This window comes from Anolis carolinensis, chromosome 3 (assembly GCF_035594765.1).
Source record: "Anolis carolinensis isolate JA03-04 chromosome 3, rAnoCar3.1.pri, whole genome shotgun sequence".
In the NCBI taxonomy this organism is placed as follows: domain Eukaryota; kingdom Metazoa; phylum Chordata; class Lepidosauria; order Squamata; family Dactyloidae; genus Anolis; species Anolis carolinensis.
In genome coordinates, this window is record NC_085843.1 from 288,448,160 (window position 1) to 288,467,674 (window position 19,515).

The 19,515-nt window shown below is 49.0% G+C and overlaps 2 protein-coding genes across 2 annotated transcripts; both read left to right on the top strand.

The window, feature by feature from the left end:
* The first annotated feature begins 231 nt into the window (after positions 1–231).
* Positions 232–9,088, top strand: LOC103280897 (carboxypeptidase N subunit 2). The gene is made up of 2 exons (XM_008121231.3): positions 232–369; positions 5,768–9,088. The coding sequence occupies exon 2, from the start codon at positions 5,851–5,853 to the stop codon at positions 7,117–7,119; it is 1,269 nt and encodes a 422-aa protein (XP_008119438.2). The 5' UTR covers positions 232–369; positions 5,768–5,850; the 3' UTR covers positions 7,120–9,088.
* Positions 9,089–11,458: 2,370 nt separating this feature from the next.
* LOC134298060 (uncharacterized) lies at positions 11,459–16,665 on the top strand. The gene is made up of 2 exons (XM_062977563.1): positions 11,459–13,087; positions 16,294–16,665. Exons 1-2 carry the CDS (start codon positions 11,459–11,461, stop codon positions 16,399–16,401), a joined length of 1,737 nt encoding a protein of 578 aa, XP_062833633.1. The 3' UTR covers positions 16,402–16,665.
* The last annotated feature ends 2,850 nt before the right edge of the window (positions 16,666–19,515 follow it).

Here is a 19,515-nt window from a genome sequence, read left to right on the forward strand (position 1 = left end):
CGCATCAAATAAAGAAAAGACATGCGCAGTTATAAAATTTAAACATTAACATATACAGATAAAACAGCAAACTTAATAAAACATGATTGAAACACAGAAAGGTTATAAAAGATGGACTGGGTAAAGTGCACCGTATGAATTTTGTAAATTCACCGTATGAATGTTGTAAACAGCACACCCTCCTTGGGATCAGGGCCGGGAGTCGGGTGTTATCTCTCTGAGCAGGCCTGCACCCTTGGGTGCCTCCCGCAAGAGGGGGGGGTCTGCGCTCTGCATATCTTCCCTGAACCCGGTCCCGGCGGAAGAGAGGGATGGTCCCCAAGATAAGCCCCCAAGGGCTCAGTCGGCTGTACGAGGCCACCTGGGCAGGTAAGTCTGCGGCTGCTCCTTGGGCATCTTGGGCCCCCTGAGAGAGCGCCCCTCCCCTTCTCCTGCCCTCCCCATCTTCAAAGATTATATTAGGTCACCCTTCTGCCAACCTAGCAGTTCGAAAACATGCCAATGTGAGTAGATCAATAGGTACCGCTCCTATTGGCAGGAAAGTAACAGCGCTCCATGCAGTCATGCCGGACACATGACCTTGGAGATGTCTATGGACAACGCTGGTTCTTCGGCTTAGGAATGGAGATGAGCACCAACCCCCCAGAGTCGGTCACGACTGGACTTAACTTCAGGGGAAACTTTTACCTTTTACCTTGTATTCCATATGTAAATTTTACAAGCGCGCGCACACACATATATACTGTATATACTAGAGTAAGCTGAGTTTTTCAGCCCATTTTTTAGGGCTGAAAAAGCCCCCCTCAGCTTATACTCGAGTGAGGCTCCTGGCTGGCTTATATTTGGGTCGTCTTATACTTGAGTATATAAGTAATCAGAGTTGGACAGTACAGTAGAGTCTCACTTATCCAACATGAACGGGCTGGCAGAATGTTGGGTAAGTGAATATGTTAGATAATAAGGAGGGATGATTAAGGAAAAGCCTATTAAACATCAAATTAGGTTATGATTTTACTAATTAAGCACAAAAACATCATGTTTAACAACAAATTTGAGAGAAAAAGTAGTTCAATACGCAGTAATGTTATGTTGTAATTACTGTATTTACAAATTTAGTACCAAAACATCACAATGTATTGAAAACATTGACTACAAAAACATTAACTAAAAGGCAGACTGCGTTGGAAAATCCAGAACATTGGATAAGCAAATGTTGGATAAGTGAGACTCTACTGTATTATATTATTGAAATCTCATTATCTTAAATTACAGTTTTATGTAAATATTCAAAAACATTTAATCTAATGATGCCTCCATTAATGTAATTTTATTGGTATCTATCTTTATTTTTGAAATTTACTAGTAGCTGCTGCATTTCACACTTTCGCCTTATACTCGGGTCAATAAGTTTTCCCAGTTTTTTTGTGGTAAGATTAGGTGCCTCGGCTTATATTCGGGTCGGCTTCTACTTGAGTATATACGGTATATATTGCTCGTTAAGAGCTTTGATAGGACAAAGTAGTGTAAAAGACTCTATTCTGGTGTAGGGCCGGGACGTTTTCCTTCAAATAGGAGACACGTGTGTTCCACATCAGATAGAGATATACATGCACCAAGGGGGGGGGGGGGGTGTGTGTGCAGGTGGGAGAATGGCCTGCGTCTGTGCCTGGGTGGCAGCCACTGGGCTCAGTTGCCCCAGGGCCGGTTCCTCCAGGGGTGTGCCCCCTTGTTGCCCCCTTGTTGCCCCCCGAGCCTTTCTGCCCTTGCTTCCCTCTGAGGATGCCTGCCATAGATGTGGGTAAAACGTCAGGAGAGAATGCTTCTGGAACATGGCCATATAGCCCAGAAAACATACAACAACCCCAAGGGCCTTCTTATCAGGGAGAACAGCTGGGCAAAGGGACTAATCTCCCAAAGAGCTCCAAGGGTTTTCCTCTTGGGGGGCCTTCAGAAAGAGGATCTGGATGGGGTGCTGTGTGGTTTCCGGGCTCCATGGCCAAGGTGTCCCAGCAGCATTTTCTCCTGTGGCTGGCATCTTTATTTATTTATTTATTTATTTATTTACAGTATTTATATTCTGCCCTTCCTTCTCACCCCAAAGGTGACTCAGGGTGGATCACACTGTACACATATAAGGCAAACATTCCATGCCATATAACAGGGGTCCCCAAACTTTTTTAACAGGGGGCCAATTCACGGTCCCTCAGACCGTTGGAGGGCCAGATTATAGTTTTTGAAAAAAAACTATGAACAAATTCCTATGCACACTGCACATATCTTATTTTGAAGTAAAAAACAAAACAAAAAGGGAACAAATACAGCCTCAATGTTAATCATCATCATCATTATCATCATTGTCATCGTCATCATAAAAATAATAGAAGGTTGGAAGAGACCCCTTGGGATATCTACTCCAACCCCCTTCTGCTTTTGTGCACCACACCATAATCGAAGCACTGCTGACAGATAGACACCCAATGACAACAACAACACCATAATAAACATGGTTGGAAGAGACCCCTTGGGCCATATAGTCCAACCCCTTTCTCCCTTTGTGAACCAAAACATAAAGCACCCCTGACCAACAATGGCAATAATAATAATAATAATAATAATAATAATAATAATAATAATAATAATAATTCAGGATTGGAAGAAATTGCTAGCCTTCAAGAAAAATGAATCCATGACAGGGCCGCAAAGGAGGGAGTCTACGTGGCAAGATAAAACGGAAGGTCTCTACCTTTTGCCACAGGCATGCCTCCATTGTTGTTTTGACTCCTCCGTCCCAGGTGAGGGAGGAGGCGGAAAAGGAGCGTGCAAGGCGAGCGAGGAGGCAGGAAAGGCGCGCACCTTTCCCTCCTCCCTCGCCCCGTGCAGGCCTTCGTCAGCAGCGGCGGCGGGAAAGATGCCTGCGGGGCGAGGGAGGAAAGGCGCATGCCTTTTTCTCGCCCCGTGCATCCCTTTCTCGGCGGCAGCGGGAAAGGTGTGTGCGGGACGAGGAAAAGGCACGAGCCTTTCTCTCTTCTCTCACCCCGTGCGCACCTTTCCCGCTGCTTTCCTCAGCGCCAGCAGCGGGAAAGCTGCCCGCGAGGTGAGGGAGGAAAGGCACACACCTTTCCCTCGCCCCGTGCGGCTCTTTTTCAGTGGAGGCAGCGGGAAAGGTGCGTGCAGGGCAAAGAAAAGGCGTGCACCTTTCTTTCCTCCCTCACCCCGCGCGCACCTTTCCCACTGCTTCCCTTGGCGGGGGCAGCTGGAAAACTGCCCGTGGGGCGAGGGCTGAAAGGCGCATGCTTTTTCCTCGCCCCATGCGGCCCTTCCTCGGCGGCAGCGGCCAGAAAGGTGCCCGTGAGGAGAGGTTGACAAGAAATGTGTGCACCTTTTCCTCCTTCTCCACACCACATGCACCTTTCTTGACGGAGGAGGGAGCCACCCACTGCGGGGGCCGGATAAATGGCTCCGATGGGCCGCATGTGGCCCGCGGGCCTTAGTTTGGGGACCCCTGCCATATAACATAGAACAGAGACAGAGACAGACGCAGAGGCAATTTAAACCTTCTCCGGCTTCCAGCTTCCTGAGGGTACACTGATTCCGGCCACAGGGGGAGAAGCTGCTTCATCATCCACTGCGACAGCACTTCCTCATTCCAACAGTGGCTGGATTATTTTTATGGTTTCGTAAATTAGCCTCCCCACATATAAGTGGTACCTAAATTTCCTACTTGATAGATGCAACTATCTTTCGGGTTGCTTACGTCAGCAACGAGCAGGGGCTATATTTTATTTTTATTTGTTGGGTGCTCACCCCGCCACAGGCTGGCCTTGAACTCATGACCTCTTGGTCAGAGTGAATTATTGCAGCTGGCTGCTAACCAGCCTGCGCCACAGCCCGACCCCAATCTTTAGAGGATCTGATGGTGGTCAAGCAAGTGGAGTATATACATACCTGTGGAATAATGTCCAGGGTGGGAGGAAAGGCCATTGCCTGTGAAACAGGTGCAATTAGCAAGCTGGATTTGTTGAGTGGGATCCACCCATTAGCATGTAACCATGAGGAGAGCATACTCATGAGTGAGGGCACCTGCATAGAAGTAGCCTGCCCTTGGCTCCCTTTGAATTGTTTGCTGCCTAGAGACATCCTTGGTCTGGGTGGTGCCCACTAGCCCTTGATGGATGCTTTAACTGGCCTTCAGCAGCAGCAGGGGGTTAGACTGGATGGCCTCTGGGTGACCCTTTCAATTCTAGGATTCTGTAAATTTTGGGGAACTTGGTTGCACGGTGGTTCAGCAGGGAACCAATGGCCGAGGGACAGCTTAGGGTCACTGTAACGAAGTGTGTGATTTTATTTTGATTAATGGATAATATGTTTATTTGATTTTGTTTAAACAGTCAGGTTTGGTTAAGTTTAAAATGGTGAGTATTAGAGCTGATAATACCAGGAGGTAACCAGCTCAGCATTAGAAGACAGGTTACCATGCCAACGGGGGCGGAGCCAACCGCCGTTTGGAAAGGAAAAGGGGGAATGTTTTAAAACCCAGTTTCAGTCTGTGATTTCCAGTCACAGGGAAAGGACTGATTCTCAAGTGGAGGATCAGGGTGGCTCAAATGAGGGAATTTGAATCAATTCTAAAATAAGGTGACTTATTTTAGGGAGTCTGTGATTTTTAGTCACAGGAGAAAAACTGGTTCCAAGGTTAAGGAAACCAGGGAGGCAGACCTCTAGTAGAGCCAGACTAAGCAAGTTGGGTTACTTGTTTAGGACTAGTTGTGGAGGCTGTGGAGAAGGGAAATTAATCCCAGTGGATCTAAGAGATCAGTGTTTAGTTTAGTCCTGAGAGAAGGAAATATTTTGAAAGTTGTAACACCTCAAATCCAATTGTAACCATTAATCTAAGTGCCTTTAAAAAGTTATAGAAACCATTAAGCTCTGTACATGCAATAAACTTGTTTTGATTTTTATTCCATCTAAGTCTCTGTCACAATCATATACTAAGTTAAGCAACATCACCATCTAAAGTAAAATAAACAAAGAAAGCATAAAAAGAATAAGTGCCATCTGCCTGACATCTCCTCCATTGGTGGCAGCGAAGAAGATAGTTAAAACATAGAATAATATAATTAAAATCATCATCAAGACATTTTTATAATTGGTGGTAACTGTGTGTGGTGGGATCAAAAGGGATTCATCTCTGTCACACACCAGTACAGTCACCTTCTCTGGGCCCCTTCAGAAACTGCTTGGCCAGCTCCCTGCTGCTAGAGGTGCTTGAGACCAGATCTGCACAACATGCAGCCCAGGAGCTGGATGCGACCCTCACAAGGCTTTGCTGCAGCCCACTGAGGCTCTAAGCTTTCAAGAAGGCCACCCACAGCACTACAGCAGAGAAGCAATTGGAACCCATCATTGCCCCCTCCATGTGTTTTGCTTCTATGCATAACAGAAACCTACCTGCAGCTCTAAGAGGTTTCGCCTGTGTTACTTTTGCCCCCTTACTACTTCCAGGTTGTGCAGGCCTTCTTTAGATGGAGATCCTGCATCCATTTGGAGGGCTGGACTCCATGGCGTCCGGGGATCCTTCCAGCTCTAGGATTCCATAGAGCAGGAACACAGTCTCAGGCAACATCCAGAGGAGCTCACGGGGCATTTACAGGCGACCTGGTGCAATCAGACACCTGTGTCCTCAGAAGCAAATCCTCCTGCGTTTGGCATGGGGCATTCTTCCAAGGAAGGGAACCCTGAGATCTGTGGTCATTTTCTTTCCTACCAGGTTTCCTACCAGACCTCCATGGACTGAGATAGTCAAGAGAGAGGCCCAACCTGAGCCAAGCCAAGGGGGCTCTGTGGTGAGAGATGCTCTTCCTTCCTTCCAGCATGTCCCCCATCCTCCTCCTCCTCTTCTTCCTCCTCTTCGCCAGCAGCAAAGGCCAGACTCCCTGCAGTGGCGCTGGGACGCATGACTGCCCAAAGCCCGGCGAAGATGTCTACACCAAAACCAGGGACATCACGGAGATCCCCAAGACCCCCGACCCCAGCATTACAAAGATGTTCTTTATACAAACCAGCCTCACTGAAATCCCTGCGGGGGCCTTCCAGAGTAGGCCCAACCTGGTGACCCTGGAGTTCATAGACAACAAGATCCGGACGGTGGAGGCCGGAGCCTTTGACGGCCTGGAGAAACTGGAGGAAATGGAAATGTCCGGGGCCCAGTTGGGGAGTTTGCCCGTTGACACCTTCCGGGACTTGCCTCGCTTGAAGAAGCTCAACTTGAAGAACTCCCAGATCACCTGGCTGGAGAAGGGCCTCTTTGACCACCTTGGGAACCTGGAGGAGATGTACCTGCACATGAACAGGATCCCTTCCCTTCCCGATGGGGTTTTTGATGAGCTTCCAAAACTCAGCTCTCTACACTTGGCTGACAACAGGATTTCCAGGATCCTGAGGGACACCTTCAGGCCCCTGACCCAGCTGAAGACCCTCCGGCTGCAGAAGAACCAGCTCAGCAGCCTGTCAGAGGGAAGCCTGGACAGCCAGCACAGCCTGACGGAGCTCAACCTCGCCAGCAACAAGATCCGGACCCTCCCACCTCACCTGCTGAGGAATCTGTCCAACCTGGAAAAGCTTTTCCTGGAGAAGAACCAGATCAATTTTCTCCCCAATGTGATGTTCTTCGGGTTGCGGAAGCTGAAGCAGCTGAACCTGGCTTCTAACCAGCTGAAAGTCCTCCCTGCTCAGATGTTTGGAGAGCTGCCTCAGCTCTCTGACCTGGACCTGAGCAAGAACTGGATCTCCTCTGTGGAGGGCCTGGTGCCGTCTTCTCTGCCACGAATGGCCACCCTCAAGCTCAACCAGAACCGCCTGGAGAACATCCCAGAAGGTCTCTTTGATAACTTTGAGAATCTGACCTCGGTGTATCTTGGTGGGAACCCATGGCGGTGTGACTGCCACCTTCACGCCTTTCTCCAGTGGGTCAGAGGTCACCCCAAAAAAGTGAAGGATGCCTCCAAGGTAATGTGTGCGAGCCCCGATGATCTCTCTGGGAAAGCAATCGGGTTTCTGACGGAGGAACAACTGATCTGCTTGACCACTAGGCCCCCTTCCACCATCATGGGAACCACATGACTGACAACTGCCACTACTGCCAGGAAAGCCACCACACCTCCAGCAGCCACTGAGAAATTCCCCACAGCTGATGTTACTACAACTACCACCCCCGAGTCCACTGCTGCCAAGGCTCCCACCACAACCCCTGAAATCCCCACCAGCCCAGAGGGTCCTGCCACAACTCCATTGATTGTCCTCACCTCAGAAAGTCCCATCGAAACCTCACGGATCGTGACTACCAGAAGGACTTCTCCTGATACCACCACCAGCAGGAGAGAGACACCAACTCCAGAGATCACCACCACCCACTCAGCTATGTCCACAGAGACACAGCCTCAGACTACTGTGAAGGCTTCAAGCACAACTTCTGAATCCATCACAACCACAACCATGACCCCCACAGTTGACTGGACGGTCAGTGAGGCTCCCTCCACAAGCTTTGAAATCAGCACTGCAGGGCCTCCCACTTCAGTCAAGAAACACTCCGAAACCACCAGAGAGATTTCTGATGTAGTCTCTGAGTCCATCACAACCACAACTCCCCAAATCACCTCAATCACAACAGATGTCCCACCTACAACCCCTCGAGTCACAAGCATCAGGATTATTCAAAGCACAGTCAATGAGTTTAGCACAGATCAGACTTGGACACCATGGATGACCACAGAAACATTAACTGGCTCCAACCCCTCAACTACCACTGTGCCAGTTGTCACCAAGGCCACCACGGCACCCACAGTGGATCCTAATACTCCCACAAGTAGCCCTGAAACAACCAGCACATCTCCATCCCAGGGGGAGACCTTCCTTTCTGTGGGCACCACTGCAATGTTCTCCAACGCTAGTTCACCCTCTGACTGTCCCTCTGCACCCTCCTCTCCTGCAGACCGAAGCCCCTCCCAGACCCCCACCACACCATCTTCAGTGGTCACACTGGCAGATACCTCTCTCTTTATGGACACGGCCACGATGCCCTCCCTTCACTCCACAACCAACAGCACCTGGAGCTTCCCTGTTTCCCTCCTCCCAGTGACAAGAACTTCTCCCCAGAGCTTTGGGGTCCCTGGGCCCCAATCCCAGAGCAAAGGCTGGGGCTTCTTCCTGAGCACCAATTACCATTACTGCTGGATAGCATGCATGATGTACTCCTCTATGCTTTGCATTGAGATCTGCTGCACGGTTGCCTTGGCCACGTTTGTGTACACGCTGCACAGGGCCACAAGTGCCCAAGAGGCCCTGCCGGGTTCTGTGAGGCTGGTGAACATCAGGCGCAGGAAGGAGAAGCTCTGAAGGGCTTCAGGGAGCAGGAAAGGAGGCCCCTTCACCTCCCTGCCCACGTCATAGGCTGGCCTCATAGGAACACCCAGTGCTCTGACCACTGTTCACCACTATCGTTGACCACTTCCTCTGGAGCTGAAGGGGTGGCTCTCACACCAGGAAAGTGGCCACTCCCACTTTGACCAGCTGGCCAGACTGCTTTAATTCTACAGCATGGATGCATCCAAGGAGACAACTGGTCAAGAGAAGACAGAGAGTGGTACTTCCAGTGCAACAGTGTATACCCAGCATCCACTCTGGCTCGAGAAACAGAAAGTGGCGGGATAAGGCCCACACCTCCTCTCTCTCCTTCATCTCTGCAAATCCCCAGAGGTGAGGCCCAAGTGGGGCATGGACCTCAACGCTCCCCCAATTTTAATTGTTTTGATTTGAAACAGAGGATGGTTCTACACAGCCGTTTAATCCAAGTCAAGATACGGATGACAGAAGCGTTTCATTGCAAAGTGCCTACACAGGCGCCCCAGGAACCGGCTGGGGTCTAGGACAGGGGCCGTGAAAATCTGCTGTTTGTGATCCATCTGAAACCAGGGTTTTTTTCTTCCTTAACAAATCTGGTGGGATGCTCTGATGCTTACACTTGTGAATTATTCCTGTTTCTTCTTTCCTTGTTTCTCCTTTCCTAATAAATGAGGTTCTCATCAAAAAATAATAGCCCCCATTAACATTTCTGTCCAATTTCCAAAAGTGGGGTTCAGCAGTGCAATTACAGATGTGCAGTCTAGACTTACGGATATGTCTCTTTGCATTCAGACTACGTGGTCTTAGTGTAACCCATTTGTTACACCACCATTTGTCCCTCCACATTTGCAGTCTTGACTTGGTATGGATTTGATTCAAATCTCCCCTCTAGGAATCTCTAGGTCCTCCAGTGCGATTCTGTGGTCAGTTTCCAGTGGAATTAAACCACTGAGTCATGCTGGAAGACCTAGAAATCCCCAGGAAGGTATTCTCCCAGGATAAGAAAATAGCGACTCATGTATTTGCAGTTTTTCACATTCACAGGGGTCCTGTGAGAGATGAAGGCGAAGGCCACCCTCATTGCACCTGGATCAGAAGGTTCAGCAATCTTTCTCATGTTGGAGATCAACCACATCATGCACAAGTTTATAGACCTCATTAAGGAAGAAGCAGACAGATGACTTAGCTGGTAGGGAAGCCCTTCCTGGACTGAGCTCTGTGCTTGCCTGTCTCTCTGTATTCTCTCCTCCTCTTTCGTTATGAGTTATATTCTCAGGCTTCACCTATTTGTTTGAAAGGTCCTTGGAGCTCCCGGTCAGTATGCTGCAGTCTTTGAGCCTTTCCTTTTGTTCCTCTTAGTTGGAAGATGGCGATATCATGGTGATTCTCCACTTAGAGATAGTTAGATTGTTAGACTATTAACTTTCCTACCTAGATGTGCAGTTCTTTTCAATAAACTTGTAACGTGAAGGCTGGTGCTGCTGCTCGTTTGGTTAAGCTCGTTGGCTGTTCTGCCACGCGGATGCCTTCTGCTGCCTGAATCATCTGCTGTGCTTTGCTTTTAAATGCTTCTTCTTTTGGGGGAAATTTCCCTAACATTTCACTCAAACTAGCCGCTGGCTCTTAAGGTGGGTTCCTGCCCCCCGGGGGGGGGGCAGAAGGGGGGGTTTGTCTGGAAGACCTTTCTTAGTTCTGGAGACAGAGAACCACGTAGCGGATGCAGGGACATGAAGGACACAATGGCACATACCACAGTCCTGCACGGGACGCTGTGCCTGCTCTTCTCCCTCCCTTCACTGTGCTGCCTGGTGGGATCCAGTGGCATCTCCTTCCTTCTTTGGAGGATTAAAGCAGAGGCTGGATGGCCATCTCTTGGGAGGGATTGGATTGTGCCTACCTTCATGGCAGAAGGGGCTTGGACTGAATGTTGGAAGAAATCTCAAGAGTCACCAAGACCAAGCACCTTCTGCCATAGAGGAAGACGCAGTCCAGGCCCTCCCAGTGGATGGCTCCACAGTCACGTACGGACCCACCTTGGAAGACAATGAGACTCATGGGCTGCGGGTGATCACCTATGACCTCATGAACTGGGGAACTAGGGGTGTCTCTACACTGCAGAATTGATGTAGTTTGTCGGCACTTTAAGTGCCATGGCTCAATGCTATGGAATCCAGGGAGCTGTAGTTTCACCAGGTCTTCAGCCTTCTCTGCCAAAAAGGGCTGGAGCCTCACCAAATCGTACCCCCCAGGCCCCACAGCAGAGCCATTGCAAAGTGGCGTCAAACAGTATTACCTTCACAGTGTAGATGCACCCAAAGGCAGGAGGAAAGGTCCTGCCAAAGTCAAGGTGAGCAGAATCATAGAATCTTAGAGTTGGAAGAGACCTATAGAGACCTAGTAGGCCATCCAGTCTAACCCCATTCTGCAAAGAAGCAGGAAAAGCGCATTCAAAGCACCCCCGACAGATGGCCATCCAGCCTCTGCTTCAAAGCCTCCAAAGAACAAGCCTCCATCACAGATGGCCACATGAACAGTACGGTCCACACTGCTGGTCCAGGCTAGATACTGTGGTGACTGACTGTTCATAGATGGAGCCCTTCTTCAAGGAACACACTGCTCTTGGGAGGGAGTGGGCGGGTGTCATGCAGCCAGATCCCAGGGCTGAATTTCCAAGCCCTGAATCTGACTTCATAACATAAACATGCGAGCACCTGGCGGGAGAAGATAAAATGAGCCTGGGAACTCAGGGGTGAAAGTATAAACAATTATAATTGCTGTAGTGTGGGGGGGATAGAAACCTTGGTGGAAATGTGATCCAGAAGGTGGGGTTTGATGATGATATTTGCGTGTGATATTACGTTGCATCAGAAGTGATAAAATTAGATGTATGTAAACATTAGGTCATTCTCGACTTTTCCAAAGTCATGTATTCTTCAATAAAGATTGTGTTTGAGAGCAGCTGTCTTTGATCTGCGTTCAGACTGGTCCTTTGAAGTAAGCCTGACATTAAAGTCGAGAATCCCATTTCTCACCCTCCTGCGGAATTCGCAGTGAAGTGATAATGAGCGAGGAAGAAGATCAAAGCCCAAATGAGGCAGAGAGGCCTTTGCAAGGGGCCCGGCCGAAGAGAGAAGAGACGCTGCAAGCCATAGCTTCCTCTACGGGGTACCCCAAGCCGAACGGCGTGACCCAGAGAATTCCCAGGCTCGGAAGAGGCGTCTCTGCGGCTGCAGAAACCAGCTGGGGATCTGGAGGAAGTATGCCGGAGACCGTGGCCCTGCGGTTATCCATCCTGGAAACTAATTTATCCAGGTTGTCGGAGACCGTGGGGAGATTGGTGCCATTATTGGAAGAGAATCTCCAGAAGGAGGCCAGCCGATATGGCGCCGAGAGAGAACCAAGCAAAGAAGGAGATTGGAGCCAGAGGGGCCAGCGGGCGTCAACGCAGAGCCCCGTGGCGGCAAGGGACGAGGGAGATGAGGAATACTGGCAGGAGCTGCAGTTCCGGGACAGCATGGCGCGAGAAGTGGAGCGTCAGCGAGCCCTGGGGACCCTGAGGCCGCCGTCTCCAACAGAGCTCCCAACCCCCCGAATGGGCGTCGGGGTGGAAAGGCCACTGGGGCCAGGGATCGGGTCCAGTGGATTCGCAGACGAAGGCGGAGAGGAGCGGGGGGTCCAGGAAGAGGAGGAGGAGGAGCCGTACGACGAGGAAAGGCGAGATGAGGGGGCTACAGCTAGGCCAGTATGCGGATGGGCGGAAGAGCCGACAGCGGCGGCAGACTTCCAGGAGCCGCGCAGAATGACCACCGGAGTGGGGCGCGGCGTGTTCCAAGGAGCCGCCCGAGGAAACCTGATGCAACCCTTCCCCATGCCGCCCAGACAAAATCAAAGGGCTGCAGAATGGATGCCTAGAAGGGAAGATCTCAAGCTGGAATACGGAGGGGAATCAGATGAACTGAACTTTTTTCTAATTAGCATTAGAGGATACATGGAAGACAACGCACACACATTTCCCTCCGAAGCAAGCAGGGTTCGAGCCATCGGCAACACACTAAAGCGAGGAGCGGCCAGCTGGTATGTGCAATTGCATGCCAGACACGACCCATGCCTGAGGTCAGTGCCCCGCTTCCTCGCCGCACTGGAGAACCGGTTCAGAGACCGGCTAGAGCAATTGAGGGCTCGAGACCAGCTGAAAGGAATAAAACAGAGGGACAAAACGGTGCCCGAGTACGCAGAGGAATTCCTCCACCTCGCGGAAAGGGTACCGGAGTGGTCTGAAGTAACCAAAGTGGAACTATTTAAAGAGGGACTACGCCCCGAGATTTTCAGCTGGGCAGCGCACAGAGACGACCCCGAGACGCTCCAGGGATGGATTCAACTAGCGGGGCGCGTCGAATCCACCCTGGCCCAAGTAAAGCGCTTCAGGAGCAGCAGCAGCCAGCAAAGACCGGTGGCGAGAGGTCGAGGAGAAACGAGGAAGCAAGAAAGACCCGGAGGGAGGCCGGGGATTCCCTCCAGAGGAGACGACAACAAACCTAAACCGGGATGCTTTGTATGTGGGAAGACGGGCCACCGAGCAGCGGAATGCTGGGCCCGGAAGGGGGAGCCGCCAAAAGCCCCAAAGCCCAAGCCAGCAACCGGGAGGCGTGCGGAGGAGGAGGTGCAGGCCCCAGAATCGTCGGAAAGATTGGTGAGTCGGGACAAACGCATGATAGTAGTACCAATTTGCCTCTCGGGGCTAGAAAATCGGGCCACCTGCAAGGCGTTTGTAGACTGCGGGTGTTCTAGGAACATTATAACCCCAGAATTAGCAGGAGCGCTGAAATGCCAGCAGATGGCACTTGACTCCCCAATTGCATTTTCGCAGCTAGATGGATCAGTCGCTGCTGGGGAAGTATCTACAAAGGAATTACGGGGAGTTCCATGCAAAATAGGCAAATGGGGAGGAAGAATATCCTTTGTGATAGCCACATACCATGTAATATTGGGGATACCATGGCTCGAACAAGCAAATCCTGAAGTAGATTGGAGAGGAAAAAGCTTAGCATTTAAAGAACAGCAGATGCAATGGGAGATAAGCAAAATTGCAGAAGAGGAGGACGAGGAAGACGAAGCAGGGGAAATAGACCCACAGCTATTGCCACCTGAATACAGAGACTTTGCGGATGTTTTCAATCAGAAAGAGGCCAGTAAATTGCCTCCCAAAAGAAACATAGAAGTAGGGATTGAAATAACCCCAGGAGCAGACTTACCAAAACCAAAAGTGTATCCCATGTCTGTGCAAGAGAAGGAGGAATTGAGAAAATACATTGATAAAAACCTGGCTCGAGGCTTCATTAAGCCATCTAATTCTCCTCTCGGGGCTCCAGTGTTATTTAGGAGAAAGAAAGACAATTCCCTAAGATTGTGCATTGATTATCGAAATTTAAACGCAATTACCAAGGACAATAAATACCCTATGCCCTTAGTCAAGGATTTAATTACCGTATTGAAGAAAGGGAGCATATTTACTAAACTGGATTTAATTGAAGCGTATCATAAATTAAGGATCAAACCGGAGGATACTTGGAAAACCGCATTTTCCTGCGCATTCGGCCATTTTGAATACGAAATTTTGCCTTTCGGGTTAAAAAATGGAAGCGGCTGCTTTATGCAGCTTATAAATGAAATACTACACCCGTTATTGTACAGAGGGGTGTTCATATTCCTTGATGATATCTTGATCATTTCTGAAGATAAGGAAAAGCACGTAAAATTGGTCCGGGAAGTTTTGCAGAGACTAAGAGAAGCAAAGCTGTACGCAAAACTGTCCAAATGTGAATTTAATAAAACTCAAATTGACTTTCTGGGATATCGGATGTCTCCAGAAGGGTTAGCTATGGATCCAGCTAAAGTAGCAGATGTGAAAGAATGGGGAGTGCCTCAAACAAGGAGGCAATTACAATCATTTCTGGGGTTTGCGAATTTTTACAGACCCTTCATAAAAGGCTTTGCACAAATAACCGCACCCCTTACAGAACTTTTAAAAACAAAAGGGAAAGGGGAGACAGCAAAAGTGAAAGCTCCCGGCGCCAAACTGAGTTGGACGCCAGAATGCCAAAAGGCATTCGAGACCTTAAAAGAATGCTTCACTGAAGGACCCATCCTAAAACACCCTGATATCAGGAGCCCTTTCATAATCCATTGCGATGCCTCAGACTGTGCGTACGGGGCAGTGCTATTGCAAAAGGATCAAAATGGGAACTTAAAACCCTGTGGATATTTGTCACGGAAGTTCAGCGAAACTGAAAAAAGTTGGCCAATATGGGAAAAAGAGGCATTAGCCATATTAAAAGCCTTAGAATGCTGGCGACACTTCCTCGAAGGAAGCGGAATCCCATTCGAAATTTGGTCTGACCATAAGAATCTCCAGTATTTAAAGTCTCCTAGAAAATTGTCCCCCAAACAAATCAGATGGGCGCAATACTTCAGCAGATTCGATTTCCAATTAAAGTTTTTTCAAGGGAAACAGAATGTCTTGGCAGATGCTCTTTCACGCATGCCTCAACACGAAGGCCTAACCACAGCAAAGGAGGGGACAATATTCTCTGACAAACAATGGGGCTTAGCTGTCAGGACAAGAGCACAAACCCAAAAGGAGGACACGGTTTTTGTCGAACTCGGCGGGGAAGATAACTGGGGAAATGAACTAAAACAGTCTTATAAAGGAGATCAATGGATCGCGTCCAACGCAGAAAAGGGGGACCAGAAGGGGGGATTTTGGTTTGTAAACAAGAAACTGTATATCCCAGCAATATTAAGGATTAAGATTCTGCATCGTTTTCACAACAACCAGAGCGCTGGTCATACAGGAATTACCAAAACAACAAAGGCAATAGCAAAACATTGTTGGTGGCCAGGAATGAGGAAGGACATAAAGAATCATGTTGTCCAATGTGATGATTGTGCCAGAAATAAATCGGGAGGAGGGAAGCCTATGGGATTGTTACAGACAGTGGCGGAACCTACCAGGCCTTGGGAATGTGTAGCTATGGACTTTGTGGGAGAACTGCCAGTCAGCAAAGGACATCGTTATATTTGGACAGTATTAGACCTGTTTTCTAAACAGGCCCACTTTATAGCACTGACGAAGCTACCATCGGCTGAGAAACTAGCTGAATTGTACATAAACCATATTTACAAATTACATGGATGTCCAAGTAGGGTAGTCAGTGACAGAGGAGTACAATTCACAGCAAAATTTTGGGAAAAATTCTTGGAAATGCTGGGAGCAGAAAGGAGTTTAAGTTCTGCTTTTCACCCCATGACAAACGGGGCAGTAGAACGTACTCAGCAAACGCTTGGGCAGTTCCTTCGAATGTACTCTAACATGAGACAAAATGACTGGTCTAGGTGGTTGGCGTTTGCGGAACTAGCCTTTAATTCAACTATACATTCAGCAACAAATAAAACCCCCTTTGAAGTAGTCTACGGGTATGAAATACAACCTTTACCCCAATTGCCGAGGTGGACAGAAAATGAAGGAACAGAGGCAGGGAAATGGAAAACGCAAATGATGGAATGTTGGAATCAAGTGACTGCATCGTTAAAAGAAGCACACAAAAAGTATAAAACGTTCGCAGACAGAAAGAGGGTGGAAGGCGATAAATTAGATAAAGGAGATCTAGTGTGGTTAAGTACCCAAAACATCAAATTGGGGTTACCTTCAAGAAAACTGGGCCCCAAATATATTGGACCATTCAGAATACAGGGTGTTATCAATGAAGTGACTTTCCAATTGGCATTGCCAAAAAGTTTAGGGAAAATACACCCAGTCTTCCATCGCAGCTTGCTGAAAAAATATATGGGGACTTTAGACAAAATGGACCCATAGAGTTATTGTTTGATTTGTTTCAGGACTATGGTGAAAGAAGAACCGAAGAGGAGGACGAAGAAAACGGGGGCGCCATGTCATGCAGCCAGATCCCAGGGCTGAATTTCCAAGCCCTGAATCTGACTTCATAACATAAACATGCGAGCACCTGGCGGGAGAAGATAAAATGAGCCTGGGAACTCAGGGGTGAAAGTATAAACAATTATAATTGCTGTAGTGTGGGGGGGATAGAAACCTTGGTGGAAATGTGATCCAGAAGGTGGGGTTTGATGATGATATTTGCGTGTGATATTACGTTGCATCAGAAGTGATAAAATTAGATGTATGTAAACATTAGGTCATTCTCGACTTTTCCAAAGTCATGTATTCTTCAATAAAGATTGTGTTTGAGAGCAGCTGTCTTTGATCTGCGTTCAGACTGGTCCTTTGAAGTAAGCCTGACAGGCGGGTAGGTGGGGGCCACATACGAATTACACGGAAGACGGGCCTCCAGGTGTCGCTGGGTTCATAGAATCATAGAATCATAGAGTTGGAAGAGACCTCACGGGCCATCCAGTCCAACCCCATTCTGCCAAGAAGCAGGAAATTGCATTCAAAGCACCCCCGACAGATGGCTATCCAGCCTCTGTTTAAAAGCCTCCAAAGAAGGAGCCTCCACCACGGCCCGGGACAGAGAGTTCCACTGCCGAACAGCCCTTCTCACAGCGAGGAAGTTCTTCCTGATGTTCAGACGGAATCTCCTTTCCTGTCGATTGGGTTGGGGTTCCTATCAGCCCACGAGAGAGAGAGAGAGAGAGAGACGTAGGGCTGGGAGTGGCATTCCAGCAAGGTCTGTCCTGGTGTCCAGTCTGAATGCTGGGTATGGCTCTGGAGACCAGGGTTCGAATCCCTGCTCAGCCACAGAGATGCACATAAGTCACACTCTCTCAGCCTCCGTGGAAGGCAAAGGCCCAAGAAGACCCTGGAATGCTGCGTGACCCCCCAGAAGGAGACCTTCTTCTTTGCCTGGGGGCATTGCACTGAGCCCACCCCAAACCGCCCATAGAAGGACCAGAGGACCTGGCCCATCCCCCATCAGATTGCTTTGACTATTCTCTCTCTCTCTCTCTCTCTCCCACAGTGCAAGGGCGCCCCCCAATGTCAGAAAGAAGAATTTCACAGAAAGAATTGTTTACTCTTGGCGGGTTGGAAGGGCGGCTGTCTGAAATGCAGCCCGAGGCCTTGTGCAAACTGACTTGCAGGGGGTCCTGTGGCACCTTCGAGGCCCAAAGAGAGAAGCAAAGGGGTGGATTATCAGCAGCCCTACCCTGGGGCTCCTTCTTCAGCTTCCGACTCTTACTTAGTCTCTGAGGTGCTACATGCTCCCTGCAGCCTGAGATGCCAGGCGCTGTACACGCCCGCCTCGGACTTTGCTCTTGTTTGCGCGCAGCTCTTGCAGGCCACACACCAGCCATTGACCTTCTGCCTTAAACAAAGTTGCCAGCTTTTCCCTAGAATCCTCGGGTTGGAAGAGGCCCCCAGCCCCCCCCCCCCCCCCCAGTCCAGCCCCCTTTAGCCTTTCAGGAACACACCTTCCAGGCTCTCCCAACAGATGGCCATCCAGCCTCAGTGTATAAACCTCATGGAATCCTAGCGTTGGGAGAGACCCCAGGGGTTTTTTATTGTGTCAGAAGTGACTTAAGAATATACTGCAAGTCGCTTCTGGTGTGAGAGAATTGGCTGTCTACAGAGACATTACCCAGGATGTGTTACAAAGAGGCTTTCTGCATATGGGTGGGCCTTCACACACAGCCCTGCTCCTTCAGGGGCATCAAGATCTTTTTGGAGGCGCCCCACCCCTTGCACTTGGGGAGGGGCGATAGATGTCTTTCATTTAGTCTCGGGAATACTCCAAGACCCCTTTGCAGGCTGATATGCCAGGTTAACACAGCTGGGTCTGCAACAACCTCAAAGAGTTTTTGTGCAAGTGGCCGGCAGGGGGCGCCAGAGGATCACTGATAACTGATTGATAACGGAGGGAGAAAAGTGAAAAGTGGAGGCAGGGACAGGCTTTGTATTGCAAGGTGCAAAGATTCCTACAGAAAATGTTTCCTTCTTGGGAGGAAAGCGAGGACCAACCTCAATGACAAAAGAGTGAAGAGCAGAGACATCACACTGCCAACGAAGGTCCGCATAGTGATAGGGACCATAAGCCAGAAAATAATAAACTTTTGCCTATGTAGCTTTGCCTCTGCATATGCCCCTCCCTTCCTGTGAGCTGGTGCCTTTCTCCAGAAAGTTCTAAAGAGAGAAGAAAGCTCAGAGTAAACAAGTGAGGTCACAGGTATCATTTATGCCAAGTAGGTGTGGAAGGTGAGGAAGACCCTCAGCCATTGGTCAATTTTAGATAAGTCAAAGGTATATATATTTTGTTTGCTACGCACATGTTGCGAGGGCCATTTGCATGGTATGGACCCACTAAAGTGGGTGCCTATGGCTGTTTGCCTTCTCATCAGCTGTGATAACAATAAAAGGCTTGTTTTATTGCTCTCTTGGAATTATCTCCTTTACTTTCCCTCCAGGCCAGTCTCCAACACCCATAGTAATCTATGGGTGCGAGAGAGAGCTTGACCATCAGGAAGGCTGAACGAAGGAAGGAAGGGAGATGCTTGTGAATGATGGTGTTGGAGGGAAATCCTGAGAGTGTCTTGGACCGCAAGAACTAGTCCATCCTCTGGGAAAGAAAGCTCACTGGAGGGAAGGATATGAGAGGGAGTTGAAGTCCAAAGCACCTGGAGGGAGGGAGGGAGGGCCCAAGTTGGCCCATTATTACTTTATTTATTTTATTTCATACATTTGTATTCCGTCCTTCTCAGCCCCGGGAAGGGGGGTGGGCATGGACAGACCCAGGGTGGCTTCACAACCGGCAGTCATTCATTAGATGCCAAGAGCAAACAGTTATAAAAATAATTACAATTAAAACAGATAAAAGAAACATCAATTATAAAATCATCATTTAAAAATAGCACAGGTCTAAGTCATGGTCCATTTATGTTTATTATCAGTCACATCAATCATTCTTATTATTCGGCCACACCTGGTGCAGAGTAGGATGCGGAAGCCAGAAGAGCCAATGCCGTTCTAGGCGGCATCCAAGTCTTGTGTCTGGACTGAAGGAAGCCTCAGTCGCTTCTCTTATTTATTTATTTATTTATTTATTTACAGTATTTATATTCCGCCCTTCTTTCTCACCCTGAAGGAGACTC

Bases quoted from the DNA above. Each gene is read 5' to 3' on its own strand.
- LOC103280897 (XM_008121231.3), top strand. From the start codon at position 5,851: ATGCTCTTCCTTCCTTCCAGCATGTCCCCCATCCTCCTCCTCCTCTTC.
- LOC134298060 (XM_062977563.1), top strand. From the start codon at position 11,459: ATGAGCGAGGAAGAAGATCAAAGCCCAAATGAGGCAGAGAGGCCTTTG. The intron at 13,088-16,293 runs GTGAGTCGGGAC...GATTTGTTTCAG, and splicing joins CAGAATCGTCGGAAAGATTG to GACTATGGTGAAAGAAGAAC.